The sequence below is a fragment of the Theropithecus gelada genome, chromosome 1 (genome assembly GCF_003255815.1).
Source record: "Theropithecus gelada isolate Dixy chromosome 1, Tgel_1.0, whole genome shotgun sequence".
NCBI lineage: Eukaryota > Metazoa > Chordata > Mammalia > Primates > Cercopithecidae > Theropithecus > Theropithecus gelada.
This window is the reverse complement of record NC_037668.1, coordinates 8,720,369-8,741,674: the sequence shown is the minus strand read 5'-3', so window position 1 is coordinate 8,741,674 and position 21,306 is coordinate 8,720,369. Positions and strand designations below refer to the sequence as shown.

The 21,306-nt window shown below is 41.1% G+C and overlaps 1 protein-coding gene and 1 pseudogene across 4 annotated transcripts in view; both read left to right on the top strand.

Annotated features, from left to right (window-relative positions):
• CD58 (CD58 molecule) overlaps window positions 1-20,442 on the top strand; it is a 55,299-nt gene extending 34,857 nt beyond the window's left edge. Inside the window, exons 4-6 of one of the 3 annotated variants that reach the window (XR_003121724.1) lie at window positions 12,962-13,039; window positions 15,649-15,720; window positions 20,132-20,193. Coding sequence is in view for 2 of the 3 variants with exons in the window: in XM_025401131.1 (XP_025256916.1) it covers window positions 12,962-13,039; window positions 15,684-15,720; window positions 20,132-20,141 (125 nt within the window). In the remaining variant the exon portion in view is untranslated. Of the gene's footprint in view, window positions 1-12,961; window positions 13,040-15,648; window positions 15,721-20,131 lie in introns of all 3 variants that reach the window. The other 2 variants (XM_025401131.1, XM_025401144.1) reach the window with 2 other exon arrangements.
• LOC112634066 lies at window positions 857-2,679 on the top strand (annotated as a pseudogene). Its single transcript, XR_003121721.1, has one exon. The product of XR_003121721.1 is annotated as a nucleosome assembly protein 1-like 4 pseudogene (transcript).
• Window positions 20,443-21,306: the final 864 nt, after the last annotated feature.

Sequence of the window (21,306 nt, the reverse complement as noted above, 5' to 3'; positions counted from 1 at the left end):
TTCCAGGGCAAATAGAGAATATGGGTCTCTAGGGCTGGGATAAGGTGAGTCTATGAATGAAATTTTTCTGAACAAGCAGCTGAAACAGATAAGGGAAATTAGCAAATACAAGAAATATAAGAAACTTGGATTTTAACTGGTGAGCCACTCTAAGTCTCCCGTTTGTTGTCTTTTCCGAACCCTTTCAAAGAATAACTTAAAGCCATTAAAGTTATGTTATTTTCAGACAATGCAGAGTAACTTTTGGGAAAGACATTTTTCAAGAAGAAAAAGTGGACGTCCTCGTCAGGGCGGGTAGCGGCAGCCGCAACTGCGGGCCTGGGGCTTGGGGCCTGGAGCCTGGGGTCGGGGCGAGGGCGGGCGGTCCCTCCCAGCACCCGGCCCCGCGGCCCGCCCTGCCGCCCACTGTCCTGAAGGCCAAGGCGCTTTGTTCTGCATTGCGGGCGGCTTCCACGGCGGCGGCCCAGCGGAGGAGGCGTAGACTGCAGTGAGCCCGCTAGCTTGGCCAGCCCCGTGTACCCCGTGGCCCTAGCGGCATGCCGGGAGGAGCATTCAGGCTTCTCGTTTTTTAGTTGGAGACGTCCAGGACCTCTTTATTAGATGTTTAGGAATTTCAGTTTTTCCGTAGGACAGTGGTCATCGTGAGCCTCTGTGGGGTCAGGCTGGGCTAACTGGGGTTTCGATTGTAAGTTTCCTGTGGCCGAGGGCATGTCTGACTGGGAAGAAAGTCCTTGGCATGACTTCTTAGCTGTTGGGAGCTGTGCGGTGCGAGCGAGATGGGCGGCGTACACTCCCCGAGGACAGGCCTGAGTGGCCTTAGCCTAGTTACTCACGGGACTTGGTTTACCAGACAAGGGGATAAAAACATTCAGATGGCAGATAACAGTTTTTCAGATGGGATTCCTTCAGATTCCGTGGAAGCTGCTAAAAAATGCAAGTAATACGGAAAAGCTCATGGATCAGGTGATGCAGAATCCTGGAGTTGTGGCAGCTTTACAGGAGCGACTTGACAATGCCCCTCATACCCCTTCCAGCTACATGGAAACTTTACCTAAAGCAGTAAAAAGAAGAATTAATGCATTGAAACAAATTCAGGTGAGATGCGCTCATATAGAAGCCAAGTTCTATGAAGAAGTTCATGACGTGGGAAGAAAGTACACAGCATTATACCAGCCTCTCTTTATCAAGAGAAAAGAACTTATCACCGGTGATGTTGAACCAACATCTGATATGGAATCAGAATGGCACAGTGAAAATGAAGAGGAGGAGAAATTGGCTGGAGACGTGAAAAAAATAAAGTAGTCATAACAGAAAAAGCAGCAGCAACAGCTGAAGAGCCAAATCCCAAAGGAATTCCAGAGTTCTGGTTTACCATCTTTAGAATTAGTCCAGGAGTATGATGAACCAATCTTGAAACACCTGCAGGATATTAAAGTGAAGTTTTCTGACCCTGGACAGCCTATGTCCTTTATATTAGAGTTCCACTTTGAACCCAACTACTACTTTACCAACTCAGTCCTGAGGAAAACCTGCAAGATGAAATCAGAACCAGATAAGGCTGATCCGTTTTCATTTGCAGGTCCTGAGATCATGGATTGTGAGGGGTGTGTACTATTGACTGGAAGAAAGGAAAGAATGTTACTGTCAAAACCATCAAGAAAAAGCAGAAGCATAAGGGTCGAGGCACTGTTAGAACAATTACTAAACAAGTATCCAGTGAGTCATTTTTCAACTTATTCAATCCACTGAAAGCGTCTGGGGATAGAGAATCACTGGATAAAGATTCTGAATTCGTATTAGCCTCTGATTTGGAAATTGGACTCTTTTTCCGTGAGCGGATAGTCTAAATTGGACACTTTTTCCATGGGCTGTGCTATACTTCGCTGGGGAGGCCTTAGAGGACGATGACAATTTTGACGAAGGTGAAGAAGAAGAGGAGGAATTAGAAGGTGACGAGGAGGGAGAAGATGAGGATGATGCGGAAGTTAACCCCAACAAGGAACCCAGCCAGCTGGTGGAATGCAAGCAGCAGTACGAAGTGGAGGTGGGCACCTGGTAGACCGGCTGTCGGGACTCTGAGCTTGTGGGGGAGGCCTCAGTCTTTGCCGCATGCGGCACAATCCCGTCGACAGCGCTTACTCCATCTAGATCGTTTTCCAGTGCATGATTTTCACTTTCACTTTTCTTTTTTCCTTATTGTTTTGCTTAACTTGTACAGTGGCAACTGAAATGCATTTCAGAAATAGGAGGTTTCGTCCAGTACCCTCTGCAGCCTCGGTGCCTGTAGCTCTGGACTTACCTGGGCCTTTCCCTGGGGGAGGGCCCCATAGACCACGTTGGGGTGGGGTGGGGTGGGGTGGGGGTCACTTGGTAAAAAGGGCCGAGGTCTGGTGATGAGGTTCCAGGGATCTAGAACCTCTCCTACCGCTCCTGCAGTTGGACTGAATTCTTCCCTTTCATTTGAAGAAACCCACTCGCTGTTTCCAGCCGCTTAATCTGCCGAGTGTGCAGCCTGCATCACCTGCTGTATGCTAATCATCTCAGAAGGGCTGTGTAGAGTAGGGCCCTGTTCTCCTTAGGATGTTGCTTCTTGATTTTCTTCTTTTAGGGTTGGGTCAGGGTTGTGGCACACCACCTCAGGCGAGAGCTGCCATAGGTCACTTCATATTTGTTTATCCCTTCTTGCCTGGGAGGACTGTGGCCTTTTGCTGTCGCTCGTCCTTGCCATTTCTGAACCACCCTGGTGACCTGAGCAGGAAGATGTGCCACTTCTTAGCAGGAGCAAGGGCTGTGCGGAAGAAACACTGCTTCCTGCCACCAGGGCTGAAGACACGAGCCTGTCCTCGTGACATAGGCACCGCCCTGCTGCCGGAGCCGGGATTCGGGGATCTTCTCCAGTGAGGGGCTGGACTGGGAAGTCCTGCGTTTCATTTGAGCATATGAGCATCAAGTCCTGCTTTCTCAGTAGCCCCCTTGCTGGGCCCTACCATTCATCCTGTCTGAAGGTCCCGGTTTGCTGTGACCGCTTGGTGGCTGGTGAGTGGGGTTTCCAAGTGGGTGACAGTGCTCTCCGGCAGCCTGGGATGGCCATGTCCGCACTGACCAGGCCTGTAGAGAGTGCTCAGCCTAACCTTAGAACACATTTATAACTGAATACAGTGTTTTCAATTTGTACATAATAGTTAGAATATTCTATTAAAGTTATGAAACATGGAGAAAAAAAAGAAAAAGTGCAAATGAGTTCCAATTTATAACTGATAGATTTGATTCGTGAAGACAGAGAAAAGATCAAACCCACAGAAGTGTCACTCTGTACAAGTCACACAATTGCAAGAAGTTTTTAAAACGAGCTGCAAAGTTATAATAGTTAAGCTTGGAGCAAACACTCCTTTATTAATTCTACCTTTTGAGTGTTACATAATACCCAAGGCATACAATATGGAAATGCAATTTGTTGTAAAAGCAGATGGTTGCTTTATAATGGGAACAAAAAATAAAACCAGTATGCTTTTGCCTTTTGGTATATGTATGCTGCATCTAACTGACAAGGAGGAAGAAGATGACCACATATAGACAGAGCAAGCAAGTTGAAATCTTGAAAAGTTTTAAGTGTTCCAAGAGACAAAATACTTGAAGGAAATAATTTCTGAGTAAGATCCCTCTACAGAATTACATGGAATATTTTAGGGGATTTTTAAAGGTTTTGTCCTGGCACCAGTTTTAACTTTATGTTTGCCATTAGAGTTGAAGACACAAAGTAAGATTACTCTTACTGAAAGTAAGATTACTTTCCTTGAAGATAGTCTGGTAAAAGATGTAAGAGGGAATAATATTCCTCTTATTGATTTGAAATAAGTACTATTATTTTGAAAAAATTATTTTAATTATTAAATAATGTGATTCATCCATCCTTCTTTTACATTTTCTTCCAAATTGATAGTTCACATATATACAATAGATTTTGAAAGTTTGAGGAATGTTGCTTGCTAGGTCTTAGGTTTAAATCCTGGAGTAGTGTTGACATCTGAGACATACATCTGGGCTTCTGACCCTGGTTTCTGTTAACCACATGTTGGAGGACCTTCGCCTTTTAAAATACAAACCAGTAACTGAACTTAATGATCTTAATGGTTCTTTTGAACAATAACAGTCTAGGATCTTTTTTTTTTTTTTTCCTGTGATGATTTTTGAATGCTTTTGTGTGGAACCACATGCATCATAACAGATATAAATCCGTGAAAGTATAACAGTTAAATACTATATCTTACTTTTTCAGGTTTTGATTTCTCATCTAAACTTTCCAATGCTTTGTCAGTGAAGCAAACTAACTCACATTGACTAGCCTGCTCTTCTTTAGCAAACCCTTCAAATAAATGCCTCATTTCCTCCTCACCACTGTCATTTTAGATTGGCCAGATGGCTGTTACTTACCTTTTAAGAAGGAGGAGACAGGTGGTGGGGCGTGGTAGCTCACACCTGTAATCCCAGCACTTTGAGGGGCCGAGGCAGGCGGATCACGAGGTCAGGAGATCGAGACCATCCTGACTAACACGGTGAAACCCCATCTCTACTAAAATACAAAAAATTAGTCGGGCATGGTGGCAGGCACCTCTAGTCCCAGCTACTCAGGAAGCTGAGGCAGGAGAATGGTGTGAACCCAGGAGGTGGAGCTGGCAGAAAACTGAGATGGCGCCACTGCACTCCAGCCTGGGTGACAGAGCAAGACTCCGTCTCAAAAAAAAAAAAAAGAATGAGGAGACAGGCTGAACCAGGTGGGGTGACTTGCCCAAGGTCATTTAAGTATGGGAGATAGAATTAAAATTTAGGTCTTTGAATTCTAGAGTGTTTTTGTATGATACCATCCTGACTATACATCTCAAATCAAAGTTTAAAGTTTTCTTTGATTTATTCATAGGAGTGAGCTCGAGAAACCCATACCATGTAGATATACATAGTAGATATTGGTCAAATGTTACTTGATTTTAAATCTTATTTTCTCATGTTTTTTGTAACATTTTGTCTAGTAGGACCTTTTTGTGGTTTGTGGTCATTTTAGCCATTACATCTACTGTCATACTATCACTGCAACCCAGAAATGGGGTGATGGGGTTATTAACTAGTTAAACACAATCTAAAGGAGAATTTTAGAGATAGTTAAGATTGACGATGGAGTTCTTGTCCACCTCCTATTGTATTGAGGGAATGAACTAATATTTAGTGAAGGCCTCCTCCACAACAAACTCCTGTAAATGATTTACATAAATGTGTCACATTTAATCCACACAACAAACCAATGGTGTGGGTATTTATAAAGGAGGTATCTGAGTCACAGTGAGGCTAAATAACTTGACCAAATATACACGTTTATTAAGAGCAAAGCCAGGATTTGACATTCAACTCCATCTGAACTCAAAGCACTGTGTCTTCCCCACTGTATTGGTAAGTGAAAGTAAGAAGATAACTCAAAGATGTAGAATTATAATCTGGAATTGGAATTTACTTCCATTGATAAACCATTTGAAAATTGCAGCTCCAAGGCATTGGGAGATGGAAAGAAAGCTAGTGAGCAATTATTTATTGCCTTTGTGTCATGCTCCTACAGTTTGCTCCTCCTTATCTCCTTATCTGTGGTCAGAGTAGATAGCATGGAGGTTTTATGCCCATGCTACAGATTTGCAGAGACCTCAAGGTCAGAAAGCTGGTTTATGGCAGCATGTGAATATAGATGGACTTACACAGATTAGAAAATTGAGAAGTTGAGGGCAGGAGAAAATTCTGGATAGATGAGAACATGGGATTGGGAATGAGAAAACCTGGGTCCTAGACCTGATTTCATTGCTTACTGGCAGTGTGAATGTGGGGGATAATAACACTTACTTTACAAGGACTGAGGAAATTAAATAAAATAGCATGTGGAAAAGGGTATTGATGATGGTTAGTCACCATAAAACTGGTAGTTGTTATTCAGGATACAGGAAGAGTTTCAAGAGACAGGACATTTGGTATAACATTATATACAACCAATGGTTTAAGGAGGACAATGTAGAAGAGGTTGTGGATTTGCACTTCGGAGGTCATTGTTGACAGACCTTGTGAATAGATGAGGGTAGGAACCAGATTCCTGGGCTTTAAGTAAGAAGAGGGATAGTCCAATAGGCCAGTTATATATCTGGCTGTGAAAGAGGAAAAGAAAATCTGAGTACCTTTGAGAGTCAAAGGTTATTTCCAGATAAAGAAACCTAGTGGACTTCATCATTCTCTTAGATAACTGCTGGGAAGAAGTAGGGTGATTGTAACACCCTCCGCATTGACACAGAACTGTAATCGGGAGCCCAGGGAAAGTGCATATTTTTTGAAGGAGTAGGCAAGAGGATATTCTCTAGAGTACCAGTTTCCAACTGTTGTCCATATTTATGGACCAAGAACATAAAAGAAACATTGCTCAGCTCCGACCTGAAGTTATGTAGAACAAACATTGTTCTGAGTTCAACTAGATGATTTTTCTTTCATAGCTGGGGTGGACATTATGTTACCTGCAGGGAGTAAGTCACTGAAGGACCCTGAAGGTAGAGCCTCAAAAAAACACCCTTTGATCTTACTCCTAAAAAAAATGGGAGAAATTGGAAAAATTCATCATAGAAACACAAAAATATGGAGAAGTAGGAAAAAAGAGAAGAAGGAAAGAAATGCAGCATAGGAAATAATATTATGTAGACTGAAATGAAGAATGTTAAGAATATTTGAACAAAGTTTGAACCAGATGAAATGTAACAGGCAGAAACAGAAGTAGGAGAATTTTTGGACTGATTTAAGTTGGTCTCTTGTTACTTTTATGACTTTCCACCAGGAAGAATAGTGATTAAGAATGTGCACTCTGCTTTTAAAAATTGAGAAAGAAGGCTGCATTCAGTGGCTTATGCCTATAGTCCCAACACTTTGTGAGGCCAAGACAGGAGGATTGCTTGAGGCTGAGAGTTTGAGACCAGCCTGGGCAACAGAGGGAGACCCTATCTCTACTAAAAATGAAAAGATTACTGAGGTGTTGTGGCATGTGTCTGTAGTCCTCGCTACTTGGGAGACTGAGGTGGGAGGATCACTTGAGCCTGGTAGTTTAAAGAAATCAAATCAATAATTAATAATCTTCCAAAACAGAAAGCACCAGGTTCAGATGGGTTCACTGGTGAATTCTACCAGATATTTAAGGAAGAAATATCAATTCTCTATAATCTATTTGAGAAGATAGAAGAAGAGGGCATACTTTCCAACTCATTTTGTGAGGCCAGCATTATTCTTGTGCTAAAACCAAATAACAATACAAGAAAAGAAAATTAAGACAAATATTTCTCGTGAACATACATGTAGAAATCTTAAACAAAATATTAGCAAATTGGATCCAACAGCATATAGAAAGAATTATACATCATGACTAAGTGGTATTTATCTCAGGTATGCAAGGCAGGTTCAACATATGAAAATCAGTTAATCCATCACATTGACAGACTATGAAAGAAAAATCACATGATCATACCAATAGATACAGAAAAAGCATTTGACAAAATCCAACATCAATTTATGATAAAAACTCTCAGTAAACTAGGAATAGAGGGGAAACTTTTTCCATTTGTTAACAAATGCCTACAAAAAACCCTGCAGCTAACATCATCTGTAATGGTGAGAAACTTGAAGCTTTCCCACTAAGACCAGGAACAAGGAAAGAATGTTCTTCTCACCACTCCTTTTCAATATTGTATTATAAGCACTAACTAATGCCATAAGACAAGAAAAGGAAATAAAATTTATACAGATGAGAAGAAAGAAAGAAACTTGTTTTGGTTCTCAGATGACATGAATATCTATATATATAATCCAAATGAATTGACAAAAAAACCTCCTGGAACTAATAAAAAACTATAACAAGGTTGTAGGATACAATTTTAATATACAAAAGTCAATCACTTTTCTATATAACAGCAATGAACAAGTGGAATTTGAAGTTTAAAACAGAACACCATTTACCTTAGCACCCCAAAAATGCAATACTTAGGTACAAGTCTAGCAAAATACATACCAGATTTATATGAGAAAATCAACAAAACTGATGAACAAAATCAAAGAACAAAATAAATGGAGAGATATTCTATGTTCATAGATCGAAAGACTCCTTATTGTGAAGATGTTGGTTATTTCCAATTTGTTGGTTATTTCCAATTTATTTTCAATTTCAGTGCAATCCCAAGCAAAATATCAGAAGTCATTTGTGGATATCAACAAACTGATTTTAAAGTTAAATGGGCAGGCAAAAGACCAGAATAGCCAGCAAAATATTGAAGGAGAACAAAATTGGAGGACTGATACTCCTCAACTTCAAGACTTACTATAAAGCTACACTAGTCAACATTGTGTGGTATTGGTGGAAAAATAAAAGACAAATAGATCAGTGAATCAGAATAGAGAGCCCAGAAATAGACCAACATAAATATGGTCAACTGATCTTTGACAGAGGAGCAAAGACAACACAATGGAGAAAAGATGATCTTTTCAACAAATAGTGCTGTAACAATTGGACATCCACATGCAAAAAAATGAATCTAAGCACAGACCTTATGCCCTTCACAAAATTGTACTCAAAATGGACCATACATCTAAATGTAAAATATAAAACCATAAGACTCCTAAAACATAAGAGAAAACCTAGATAACTTTGAATATGGTGATGACTTTTTAGCTGCAATACCAAAGACATGATTCATGAAAGAAGTAATTGGTAAGCTGTACTTCATTAAAATTAAAAACATTGCTCTGTGAAAGACAATTTTAAGAGAATTAGAAGCCAAGCCACAGACTGGGAGAAAATATTTGCAAAAGACACATCTGATAAAAGACTATTATCCAAAATATACAAAAAAAAAAAAAAAAAACTCTTAAAACTCAACAAGAAAAACACAACCCAATTAAAAAATGAGTGAAAGACCTCATCAGACACCTCTCCAAAGAAGATATACAGATAGCAAGTAGGGATATAAAAAGATATTCCTGGGCTGGGCGCAGTGGCTCACACCTGTAATCCCAGCACTTTGGGAGGCTGAGGCAGGTGAATCACCTGAGGTCAGGAGTTCAAGACCAGTCTGGCCAACATGGGGAAACCCTATGTCTACTAAAATTACAAAAATTAGCTGGGCATGTCCTATGTCAACAGGCATCAGGAAAATGGAAACTAAGACAACAATGAAATACCACTTCACGCCTATCACACTGACCAAAATCTGGACAGCACCAAATGCCAGTGAGAATGTGGAGCAACTCTTATTCATTGTAGGTGGGAATGCAAAATGGTACAGCCACTTTGGAAGACAGTTTGGCAGTTTCTTACAAAACTGTACATACTCTTACCATTCAGCACAACAGTCATGCTTCTTTCTATTTACCCAAAGGCATTAAAAAAAAAACTTATGTTGACATAAAAACCCGCACATGGATGGTTATAGCATCTTTATTAATAATTGCCAAAACTTGGAAGCAACCAAGATGTCCTTCAGTAAATGAATAGACAAATAAACTGTGGCACAGACAGACAGTAGAATATTATTCAGCACTGAAAATAACTATCAAGTCATGAAAAGACATGAAGGAAACTTAAATTCATATTACTAAGTCAAAGAATCCAATCTGAACAGACTACATGCTATGTAATTTTACCTATATGACATTCTGGAAAAGGCAAAACTGTGGACACTGTAAAAAGATTAGTGGTTGGCAGGGGATATGAATAGGTGGAACACAGAGGAGTTTGGGGGCAGTGAAAATACTCTGTATGATACTGTAATGATGTTATACATTTGTCCAAACCCACAGAATGTACAACTGAATGCTAATGTAAAGTATGGATTTTTTAGTGATAATGATGTATCAGAGTAGTTTCATTAATTCTAAAAAATGTGCCACTCTGGTGAGGGATGTTGATAATGGGGAGGCTATGCATGTATAGGGGCAGGGTATATGTGCAAACTTTCTGTAACCTCTGTTCAGTTTTTTTGTGAACCTGAAACTCAAAAATATTTAAAGCCAAATGAAGCTAATGTACTAAGCCATGAATCAAGTTTGTGGAATAACCCCAAATAGAGGAACAATTCCAAGTGTTTTAAAAACATAGTAATTTGGGTGCATATTTCAAGGGGCTGCATTCTAAGGATAAAAGAACTACAAAGAAAAAAATTGTAATGTTTTAAGTAATTATATAGTTAGTGGTAATGCTGGTATTTGGTTACTTTTGAGTATGTACTGCAGGAAAGTGCAAGTGAATATTTATATTGTTGTTATTGAATATTGGGATGTTTGGCATGAAAGAAAGGAGATTCAGCTGTAAATTGATTAGGTTAAGTAAAAACTATAGCCCTGGATTTATTTAAAGGTATTAATTTGAACCATATGAAATTGTTGTTTCTCTAGTCAAAAACCTTTGAATCTTGGCAACTGAATAGGGTTCAACATAATGCCAGCATGACCCATCAATGTGTTTTGTCTCTTAGAAAATCATGTATTTCCTGGTTCTGTCCTTTGAAATGTTCTAGAAACAAGAGCCAATCTCATAGCAATTTGCATGCTTCTTGATTCTTGGACCCAGATTTGAGTGACCAGTGTTACCTGGTGTGCCCAGACTTCCCAGTTTCAGCACCCAAATTTCACATCCCAGGAAACTCCTCAGTTTCAGGAAAACCAGGATGATTGGCCACCTTCACCCAGATTATGGTATCTAATTACCATTTCCCATGAAAATGAACCAGGGCCTTTGGGACAGTTGGCTGATTCCATATCTGGCGCATGGAATGCATTAAAATAAGCCTTGAATATCTTGTTTTACCACATAACAAGAAAGCTATCAAAAAGACTTACTATGATGGTACCAACAGGACTCAGGAGCCACTCTGAAGAGGTTCCCTCTGGCCAAAAATAAGACAATTGGAACATCAATAAGAATAACAACTTCAGTAGATTGAAACACATCAATTGTGCTCAGTTCATGAGTTCATAATGGTACTAAAAACAAATTTAAAAACTCATTGGTCATCTCTAGAGAATGCTTGGGAGCTAACTCATTATTTTGAAAAAACGGTAAAGAAAGAGAAGAATCAAACACTGTTTTTCCTTTATAAACTGAACCTCAGAGTAACCACATTGTTGATGGGGGCAGTTTATTTTTATGTGAAGATTGTAGTTAGTAAAGAAGGAATGATAGACTAAACCACTCTACAAACCCTTGATGAAATTATGGCTCTAGACAATGATCTTCAATGGCATTGACATCATGAAAAGAAAAGCAACCAGGCATTGTATGCCACCTGAGGAAAGTATACAAACACTACTTGGGGAGTATTATTGCCAAAGAAAATCTGAATTCTGGTACTAAAGAAGGGAAAATGATGTTCAGGGGCACCTATCAGTTTCTTCTCAAATCTGACCAATAGGTGACTGCCTATTTGTTCCTACACACCTGTGTTCTTAATAAAAGGAAAGTGTGATTGTATTCTTATTTATTCATTCATTTTCTCTCTCTCTTCCTCCTCTCCCTTCCTTTCCCCTCCTTTCCCATATCCATGTCACATTTGCTCTTAGTGACCCCTCCCCAATCCTTTAGCAGTGCACTGTGTACTCTGATTTTGGATTTTCAATAGCTGGATGGTTTACTTCGTGAACATACCACAGTTTTTTGTGAAAACAAGGGGCTGCTGTGAAAACAACTTAGGTTATTTTCGCCTTATGGTATACTAAGTAAGGCTACAGTAAATATCTTTGTGCCTTTTTAGGGGGAGAAGAAGGGCAGACCATTGATAGTTTCCCCAGGATGACATCTTAGAAATGGAATTGCAGAGTCACAAAATATTAATAGAGATACCAATAACATCTACTCAATCGGTTAATGACAGTATATAACAGCTATTCTTAAGTGCAACTACCCTATGAGTTAAGTATATTTATTAGTCCCATGTATAGTTACCCTAGGAGAAAATGGAGGCACTGAGAGGTTAAGGCACTTGCCTAGCATTGTAATGACTTAGTGAGACTATAGGCACATGACTTAGTACAATGCCTAGATGCTTCATGATAAATATTTTTAAGGCTTATTATATACAACTGCCAGAATTGCCCTACCAAACACAATGCCAAGTTCTGCTTCCACTGGCAATATGAAATGGTCAGAAACAAACCTTCTAGTGGAATATTTGCTTCTTTTATTAAATAACACAGGGTCTGGAATGTATCAAGCTTGTGCATATAAGTTTGTTTAGAAATAGTCGAATCTTGTTATTCATAGTAGTTCTACAGAGTCAAGTTAACACTGAAATAGCAAGTACTGAAGTAATGTTCCTGGGGGAAATACAGGGGTAGGTTCCTGTAAGCCTCTAGTCATAATATTTTTGTTAATGATCTGTTTATAACCTTGTTTTATGTGTGTTTTGTTTAAATAAACCTTAATATATAGTGTTGATTTATTAACATTAAACTCATAGCCAACAGCACTATAACTCATGCCTAAGTGAAGCTTATCTAATACACCTATTTTCTCTGCAAGGCACATCGCAGCCTTCTTGCACTTAAGAACGCTTGTCAGCACTTCAACACTATACTTTGGGACCATTTAAAATAGTGAAATCACCAACAAAAAAGCGTAAAAATGCAAAATCATGGCACTAAATAGACTGCAAATAGGACACTTGTTAACAGTGTAAGAACTGAAACAAGAAGGCAGAGCTTCACTTTTTTCCACCTCTGCTGGGAATCTGCTTATTGGGTGACTCAAAAGTTTTCATCACTGTTCTTATGTCTGAGAATGACTGCTATGGGTATTGATTTTTGGACTACAGATAAATTTCAACAAATAAGCAAATTGCAAGGTGGAATCTGCAAATAATGAGGAGCCATTTTGATCAGTTCAATTAGTTGAATTTCTTTTCTTTTTTTATAGGTCATTCAAGATACAGATATGGACTTATATTTGTACCATTCGCAGTAATTGTACCATGTGTTGTGCTATATATGCATGGTATGTATGTTTTTTAAAACAAAATAATTTTCAAACTTGCATTGGTTTTCCAAAGGCCAGAAAATAGTTTAAGGATGAAAATAAAGTTTGAAATTTTAGATATTTGAAAAGAAACAAAAACTCTTTTGTTTTACTTGTGTGGGACTGCTGAGCATGCTAGGTTCCTCCAAATATCCTACATTATCTCAAGGTAGAATGAATCCTTGGGCCACAGAGAGCTTTACAGGCCTGGGAACATAGCCTGGACCTGTTGCATAGTCTCCTTTTACCTGTGATCTGCTTCAAAATATAGTTAAACTTCTGGTCTTCAAGTCGGAGTTTGCTAAAGACTTCTTTAGGCTGCCACCTTTGTAATTTTCATGTCGTATACCACGAATGGGGCTCCCAGGTAGGAAAGGAGTTTTGGTTGAGTGAAGTGACTTGTGTAATACAAGTAATCGCGCTTGTATTACTTCCTGAGCCTTTCTCAGTCCCCCAGCGATCTTGGGCCAGTCACACAGCTTGGAGAACTGATGACTTGGAGAATTTGTTCCCAGCCTGTTCATTCCTGGTAATGAGTAATCCCGCTCAAATCCCAAAGGACAGAGAGCAGGCTGTAAATCTGAAGAGTAGATATTCTTGATGCCACAGCAGTTTCCATATCAGCCTTCACCAAAAAGAAATAGACCAGACAGAGAATGCCAAAAAGTAAACTTTCTACAAGCAATAGCATCTAGGACCCATTGTGTCTTGAATCAAGTTTGTAAACTAGTTTCGGTTTCCCTAGACCTGCACTGTTCAGTATAGTAGCCAATTAGCCACGTGTGATTATTTAAATATAGGATTTAAAATGAAATACCATTAAATTTAAGATTCATTCCTCAGTTGCACTAACCACCTTTCAAGTACTCAGTACCTACATCTGTGGCTACCATACTGGATAGCCCAGATAAGGAATAATCCTATCATTGCAGAAAGTTTTCTTGGTCATTGCAGACCTAGACTATTTTGGGATATCAGTGCTAAATATAATTTCCTGAAAATAACATTTTCATATTATAAGTTGTAAATACCATGAAAATTCATCCCTAAGTAGTAGATTATCAATCAGTTGACTCTCCACTAAACAGTATTATAACAATCAGCTGAAGAAAGTTTTCAGCTATTACCCGGTGCATAAAATATTTTGGGAGCTCAGATTTTTAAAAAATCTGTTTTAATCCCCAAATAGCAGTATAATAGTTAATTATGTCCTGAACAGGTTGGTTCCTAGAATCCAAAATCATTTTCCACTCAGATCTAATTGTTGTTGTAGATCTCAATTAAAGGACTAACCCAGGATGTCTGAGCTAAAGAGAGGTGGCACTGAGTTTCCATAGAACTTCAAAACAATTGGATTTAACTTAAAAAAAAAAAAAAAAAAAAAAAAAAGGTCATTCAATATACAGAAAATTACTCCCATGGTCAGTACTGTTAGCCCCAGATAATCTGAAAAAATTTGTTCTTAAAAAAAAAAAAAAATTGGAGGCCAGGCATAGTGGCTCATGCCTGTAATCCCAGCACATTGAGAGGTTGAGGTGGGTGCATCACTTGAGCCCAGGAGTTTGAGACCAGCCTGGACAACATGGTGAAACACTATCTCTACAAAAAAAATACAAAAATTAGCCAGGCATGGGGGTGCATGCCTGTAGTCCTAGCTATTCAGGAGACTGAGGCGGAAGGGAGGCAGAGGTTGCAGTGAGCTGAGATTGTGCCACTGCACTCCAGCCTGGGTGATGGAGTGAGACCCGGTCTCAAAAAAACAAAAAAACTCAGCAAGCATCTCAACCTTTAAGCAACCTTAATGTCATTAATTGGGAAACAGTGAGATGTTTGGCATGGAACCTTCAGAAGAGGAAAGAGTTGAATGGAAACAGCTCCAGCTGCCTAGTTGTAGTTGACAGACAACTTTATAAGCTCTAGTCAACCCTATTGACTAGTCTTCTGGACCACTAGCATACTTCTAGGGTAGGGCGAATGCCTACTGTGGGCAGGAAAGCAATGCATGCATGTGTGGGAGCACTGTCTTGATGTCTGAAATAGTAGCCATGAGCTACATGTGGCTATGGAGCACTTCAAATGTGGGAGTCCAAATTATCATGTGTTGTGAGTATAAAATAATAAGTTTCTAAGACCGTGTGTGAAAGAATGTAAAATATCTCATTAGAAAATGTTTATATTGAGTACATGTGGAAATAATTTTGTATTTGTGACAGATTATGTTAAATAAAATATTAAAAATTACCTTTTTCTTCTTACTTTGTAATGTGGTTACCAAAAATTTTAAATTGCTTATGTGGCTTGCATTATATTTCTATTAGACAGCACTGGTCCAACCCATTCTAGCCTTCCCTGCATCTTCAGCCTTATGCATAAGGTAAAATTAGCTATTTTGCCAACAGTTTTTGCATTTGGTTTTCTATCATGTTCTGACCAATTTTGAACAACTGTTTGGACCAGCTCTGTAGCCAATTTGATTTAAGCATACAGGATAGCAGGAAATCCCAGGGTGATGGGGCTCTGGCTTAGTTTTCCATATTTAGGCCTCTAATAGGCAGTCAGTAACCCCACATTTCAGCTTTTCTTTTCAGTTCTTTAATTGAGAAGACAACTTATTCATTTTTAGGTACTCGGAAATGTGGCAGAAAACCAGACAGAAGCAAGTAAGTACCCTGCAGGCTGTGCACGGTGTGCCAGAACAACAGCAGCCCTGCTGTAGATGCCCATTACTTGGGAAGCCAGATTCTACTCATCTGTTGGTTGCCTTGTACAGTAATAAGAAGTAACATCAGCAGATATACGAACCATAGTGTATTAAGTACCAACTGTGTACCATGCACTGCACTAGCCACTCTCTGCATGTCATCTCCTGGAACTCTCTCAATGAACCTTGCAGGAGGAGTAGCCTACCCCTTGCTTAGAGACAGTGCACATGAGATTTGTAGAAGTCAAGTGAGATATCAAGGTCACATTTCTAATAAGTGGTGGGCTGGGATTTAAATGTAAGTCTTTGGACTCCAAGAGTTATACTGTTAAGCACTACAATACACTCCCTCCACCTCCCATTCCAGGAAAAGTTGGATCAGGGATAGGGTTCACTTCAGGAGCCAGGGTCAGAGCTGAGCTTGTAGTCGCAAATAAAAGATAGGACACAAACACAATTAGCAGCAATGTTGGTTTAGTAAACTGCCATAGGATGCTCCAGGAGGCCCCCTCCTAGCAGATCCCACTGGTGGTCAGGAGGCAGAAGCACGAGCTGGGTGTTGAGGGATGAGGGGAAGAGTTAAGGCCCAGGGTGTGAAGGGCAGAAGAAGAAGTAGCAAGCCATCCTCTTTGGAGCAGCGAGTGTTGAGGCGTTAGAGAAAGATGGTGCTGGGCCGGCAGGTTGGGCCAGGCTGAGACTTTGAGAGAGGCTTTGGGTCATTTGGGGAGAACCGCAGAGTTTTCTAGCAGAACTATGCTTTAGTAAGATCACTCTGCTGGCAAAGTATGGGACGAATTAATAGGAGATGAGATGAGGACACTGGTTAGTAGAGTAATGAAATAATCCAGCCAAGCAGAGAAGAGGGGCCGAGTCGGGGTGATGGTGGCAGAACTGAATACGCAGAGCTAGGTTTGAGAGAAACAGCAGAGGTCCTGTTAGCAAAACTTTCATCTGGCAGTGTAGGCTCTGGTGCCAAACCCCCTGGTTCAGATGCCAGCTCCATTTCTCACAGGCCTTGGACAAGTCACTTAAATTCTCAGTGCTTTGGTTGTCTTCTGTGTAAAATGGGCATAATGATAATATAGAAATGACAATGATAGCATAGATAATAACAGAAATAACTGTGTCAAAATACAGTAATATAAGTAAAATGCTTACAATAGTGGCTGGCTCGTAATAGTGTTCAATAAATGTTAGCCATTATGATGAATGTTATTATTTTTCAAGAAAAATAAAAGTGACAGGACCAAGTGTCCCAGAGGAGTCACACAGGAATCTTGCTTGGGAAGGAAAATTGTGAATTTTTGCTTTGACAAGTTGATTTTGGGGTGCTGGTGTATTACCTGTGTAGTGATGTCCATGTACAGAATTGGAGATGTGAGTTTCAGGCTAGAGTTACAGATTGGGGCCCCTCTTCATCCGGACAGTAATTGATGCCATGAACACCTGAGGTCACTAAAAAAGAAAAACCAGATGCCCTAGGGTGATGGGAAAAAGCAGAGGAGGCAGGACTGGGGAAGCAAAGTCCAGGATCAGAGCCAGGGTACCCCCACATTAGAGACTTGAGGGAGGAGGCTACATGTTAAAGTTGCAAAGACAAGGAGGTAGGCGAGGGGTTAAGACCTTTGGTTTTGTTGAGTCAGTTGCTGTGGTCAGTGCAGGGATGAAGGGAGGATGGCTAAGCAGCAGCAAGGACCTAGGTGAGGTGGGATCGATGGATGGGCCACAAGGTGTCCTTTCTCCTCAGCTGCCAAGTGGAACAGCGCAGGAGAAACAAGCTGTGGCAGGAGGCGTGGAGGCAAGGGAGTCCAAGGGGCAGCTCAGTCAGCCACAGGCCCAAGCTGGGAGGACCCAAGGCCATGAGGGGTTGATGGGCCGGGAGGCCAGGCAGAGAGGAACCAAGTAGCTGGAGATGAGGTGAGGCAGGAGAGGTAGAGACCTCCAGGCTTGTGGTCAGAGGAGGGCATTTCAGATCTGAACAATACGCGTGAGCCCCAGTGAGAGTGCAAGAGCCAAGTCAGGTCTCTGCTGAGATCTAGGTGGTTACAGTGGAGGGGAACTCTGAGTGGTTGGGGGAGGCAAAGCCACCACCCCTAATGATGGGGGTAGGGGGGCATCATCCAGGGCCATGGGGAAAGGCAATGGGCATTCCAGAACTCATTCCTTCATCTGTTCCTTTCATCACAATAAACATTTTGGAGATTAGGCGATACCAGGCACTGTGCGAGCTAATAGGGTAGAGTCAGAATACCCAGCGAGGCTAGACATTGTGTGGGATTCAGAGAAAGCATATAATAGGGTTCCTCCCACAAGAAGCTTGTGGCCACACCAGGGAGAGAGAATGGATGCACGTGAGCGTAAGAAACTCTTAGAAGGACTTAGGCAGGAAGCACAGGTGATAGGCAGAATGTGTGATACGATGGTGAGGGCTGAGCAGCCAATGCAGGGGAGTTGAAGAGGCCAGAATAATCAGAAAAGCTTCGGAGGGGGTAGGATGTGACCTACATTTTCAGAATGAGAGTGGAGTAGAAAAGCCTTTCCAGGTGGGATAAACAGCAGAGGCAAATACATGAGAGGGAATTAAATCTGTTGTGATTTATTTGATAGTAAGGTTGACCTGCCTGGCATCGAGTTGAAGTAGAGGCAAAAGACACTGAATATTTGCAAGGAGGTCCTTGGAATGGAGTGATGTGGAAATAGGCAGCCATTGTAGGTTCTTGAGCAGGAACATTTTGCATGAAAAGCGCCGCTTTGGAATGAAGAGTCTAGAAAGGTAACACTGACCTCCCTAAGGTGACATTCTAGGGAGAGACCCGAGTATTTGGGGCTGAGATTGAGAGAAGAGCTTACTTTTCTTGGTATATTTTTATTTACTATTCAAATTCTGCATCATGTGTGTTTACTGTCTATTTAATAATCAGTTTTAAACTTCAAGAACCCACTGTGGCAGCAGGGGGAATTCCCTAAGCCCAGTTACTAAAGGGTTATGAAGCTGGGTGTGGTAGCACACACCTGTAGTCTCAGCTACTTGGGAGGCTGAGGTGGGAGGATTACATGAGCTTAGGAGTTAGTGGGAGGATTTCTTGAGCCTAGTAGTTAGAGACCAGTCTGGGCATCCAAAAAATTAAGTTAAATTAAAATGTTAAAAGGTTCTATATATGGTGGAGATGGAGGGGATCGGGGGAGGAGATGAGAAAGGGGCAAGCATAACCAGGAACAAATGTGATATTTCCCCAGCTGCATAAGGGCAGGACCAGGAAGAACTAAACCCAATTAGGAACAACAGAGGACAGATGAGTAGATAAGCAGACATCTGACGGGAAATGACCACGCCACACTTCCCACCCCGGCAGTTCAACATAGGCAATTTCTGAGTGCCCTGGTATTTTTTTGTGTAAGCGTCTAGAAAACAGATCACAAAGTCAGCCAAATTAAAAAGGAAACAGGGAGTCCTATTTCTCCGAGAAGAATGATTTACAGGTGGGATCTCAGGCAGGAGCCAAGCTGGAGAAGCAGGCTTGATTCCTTCTAGTGGGTGAGGAGACTGCTGGGAGAGGGCAGGGGAGCAGAGACTGGCAAAAAGCTGTCCCAGCAAGAATCCTGTGCCAGCCAACCTGGTTTAAAAACATTTCCCACTGTCTTTATCCCCCTCAGAAAGTCACACCACCCATTTCATGTTCTGTGAGGCTCCCAAGGAGGGAAACTTGTAGTTTGCTCTCCTTTACCTCACCCCGTGACCCCAGCACTAATTTCTCATGAATTCTTGTTACTGATGAGATACAAATGTTTGGGGAGCTCTGGCCTGGTCTGATTTTGAGCTCCATGGAAATACGCAGACCATGGGGGAGGAGGCCAGGAAATGGACTCGGTTTGAGAGCTTGCTCAAGGATGTGGTTTTGTTTTTTGGCGGATTTACTCTGAGACAGCCAGAGATTGTTCTGTCATTGCCACAGAGGTGACTAAAGAGGAAGACAAGTTTGAGTTGGAAGAAAACCATCCCCAGGAGTTTCATGTAGCGAAGAAGGAAGTAGCTGTTAGAAATGGGTGACAGTTTACATAGGGGTCTAACAGTCTCAGCTCTGTCTTTCAGTCTTTCAGTTATACTCAGAGAGTCGGCGGGAGGAGCCTTGGGGCTGCTATTGAGTGCAGCATCCTGAAGGCTGTTTTTCAGGTGGGACTCAGACTACCATCCCAAGAGCACTCAAGGCGGTTCTTCCTCCATCCCTGCTCCCTAGCTCCCTGGCTTTGATGAGTTTAGTACAAAAGGGCTATTCACATTGGAATAGGAGGGTAATTAAGACTCCTGGTCTGCAGCCCAGATTTACTGCATTTTACAAGTTAATAATATGAAATTTTTTTTTTTTTTGTAGCTCCAATTGATTGGTAACAGAATATGAAGACAACAGTATAACAACTAAATTATTTTGAAAACGAAAAAGCCATCTGCTTTCTCATTTGAAGAGAAATTTTTGAAAAATTTCCATTTTCGAAGAACTGTTGGAAATGTAACTTGAAGCAGCTATTTTTTTTTAAGAAGAAATACTTACAAACAAAGAACATGCATTAGTTTCAAATGTCATCAACCTATTATATGACAGGGTGCTTGCTTTTTTGTCACTAAATTGTTTTTACTGATGATACACAAACTTTTGTAAATAAATGTAAATATGTACATAAGTGACTAGGTGGTTTGTCTATTGTTTTCCTAAGATAGAAAAATAAGGGTCACGTACCCTTTTAAAATCTATACTCTTTCTCCCTTGCTTTAGGGGAAAAATAATTCATTATAGGGTCATTCATGGAGTGAGGGAGAAAAGTACTGTCCCTCATTGGGTTCCACTGCGATAGGTAGGAGGCAAGTGAACACATGGGTCTTTACTTCTGCTGCTTTTGAAAAGACCAGATCACCACCATCCAGTGCAGTTGTATAACACAGGTGGGGCGGGGAGACTTCTCTCGCTGCCATTCATTAGCCTACTTAGTTTGTTGCATTGGTTAGCTGTCACACTGGGAGGTCAACGCAGACAATAGCTAGAAAACCGTAGTCATAACAAATACGGAGTGGCAACCACTCCTGAGGAGGTGGACGGCGCCAGTTGCCCCCAGCAGCCATGTAAACCCAAGTCAATACACAAGACGCTTCAGCTTGTGCCTGCACTGGAATTCCTATCACATGAGCGTCTCCAGCCTGAAGGAAGAAATCAATATTTCTTGACTCCAAGATGGGCCTGTCAAGGCAGGTGGACCACGAGGTCAGGAGATCGAAACCATTCTGGCTAACATGGTGAAACCCCAACTCTACTAAAAATACAAAAAATGAGCCAGGCGTGGTGGCGGGCGCCTGTAGTCCCAGCTCAGGAGGCTGAGGCAGGAGAATGGCGTGAACCCGGGAGGCGGAGCTTGCAGTGAGCTGAGGTCGCACCACTGCACTCCAGCCTGGAGGACAGAATGAGACTCCATCTCAAAAAAAAACAAAAACAAAAACAAAACAAAACAAAAAAGCCTTTGGGCTACATGTGTTCTCTCTAGAACAGCCTGCATCTGA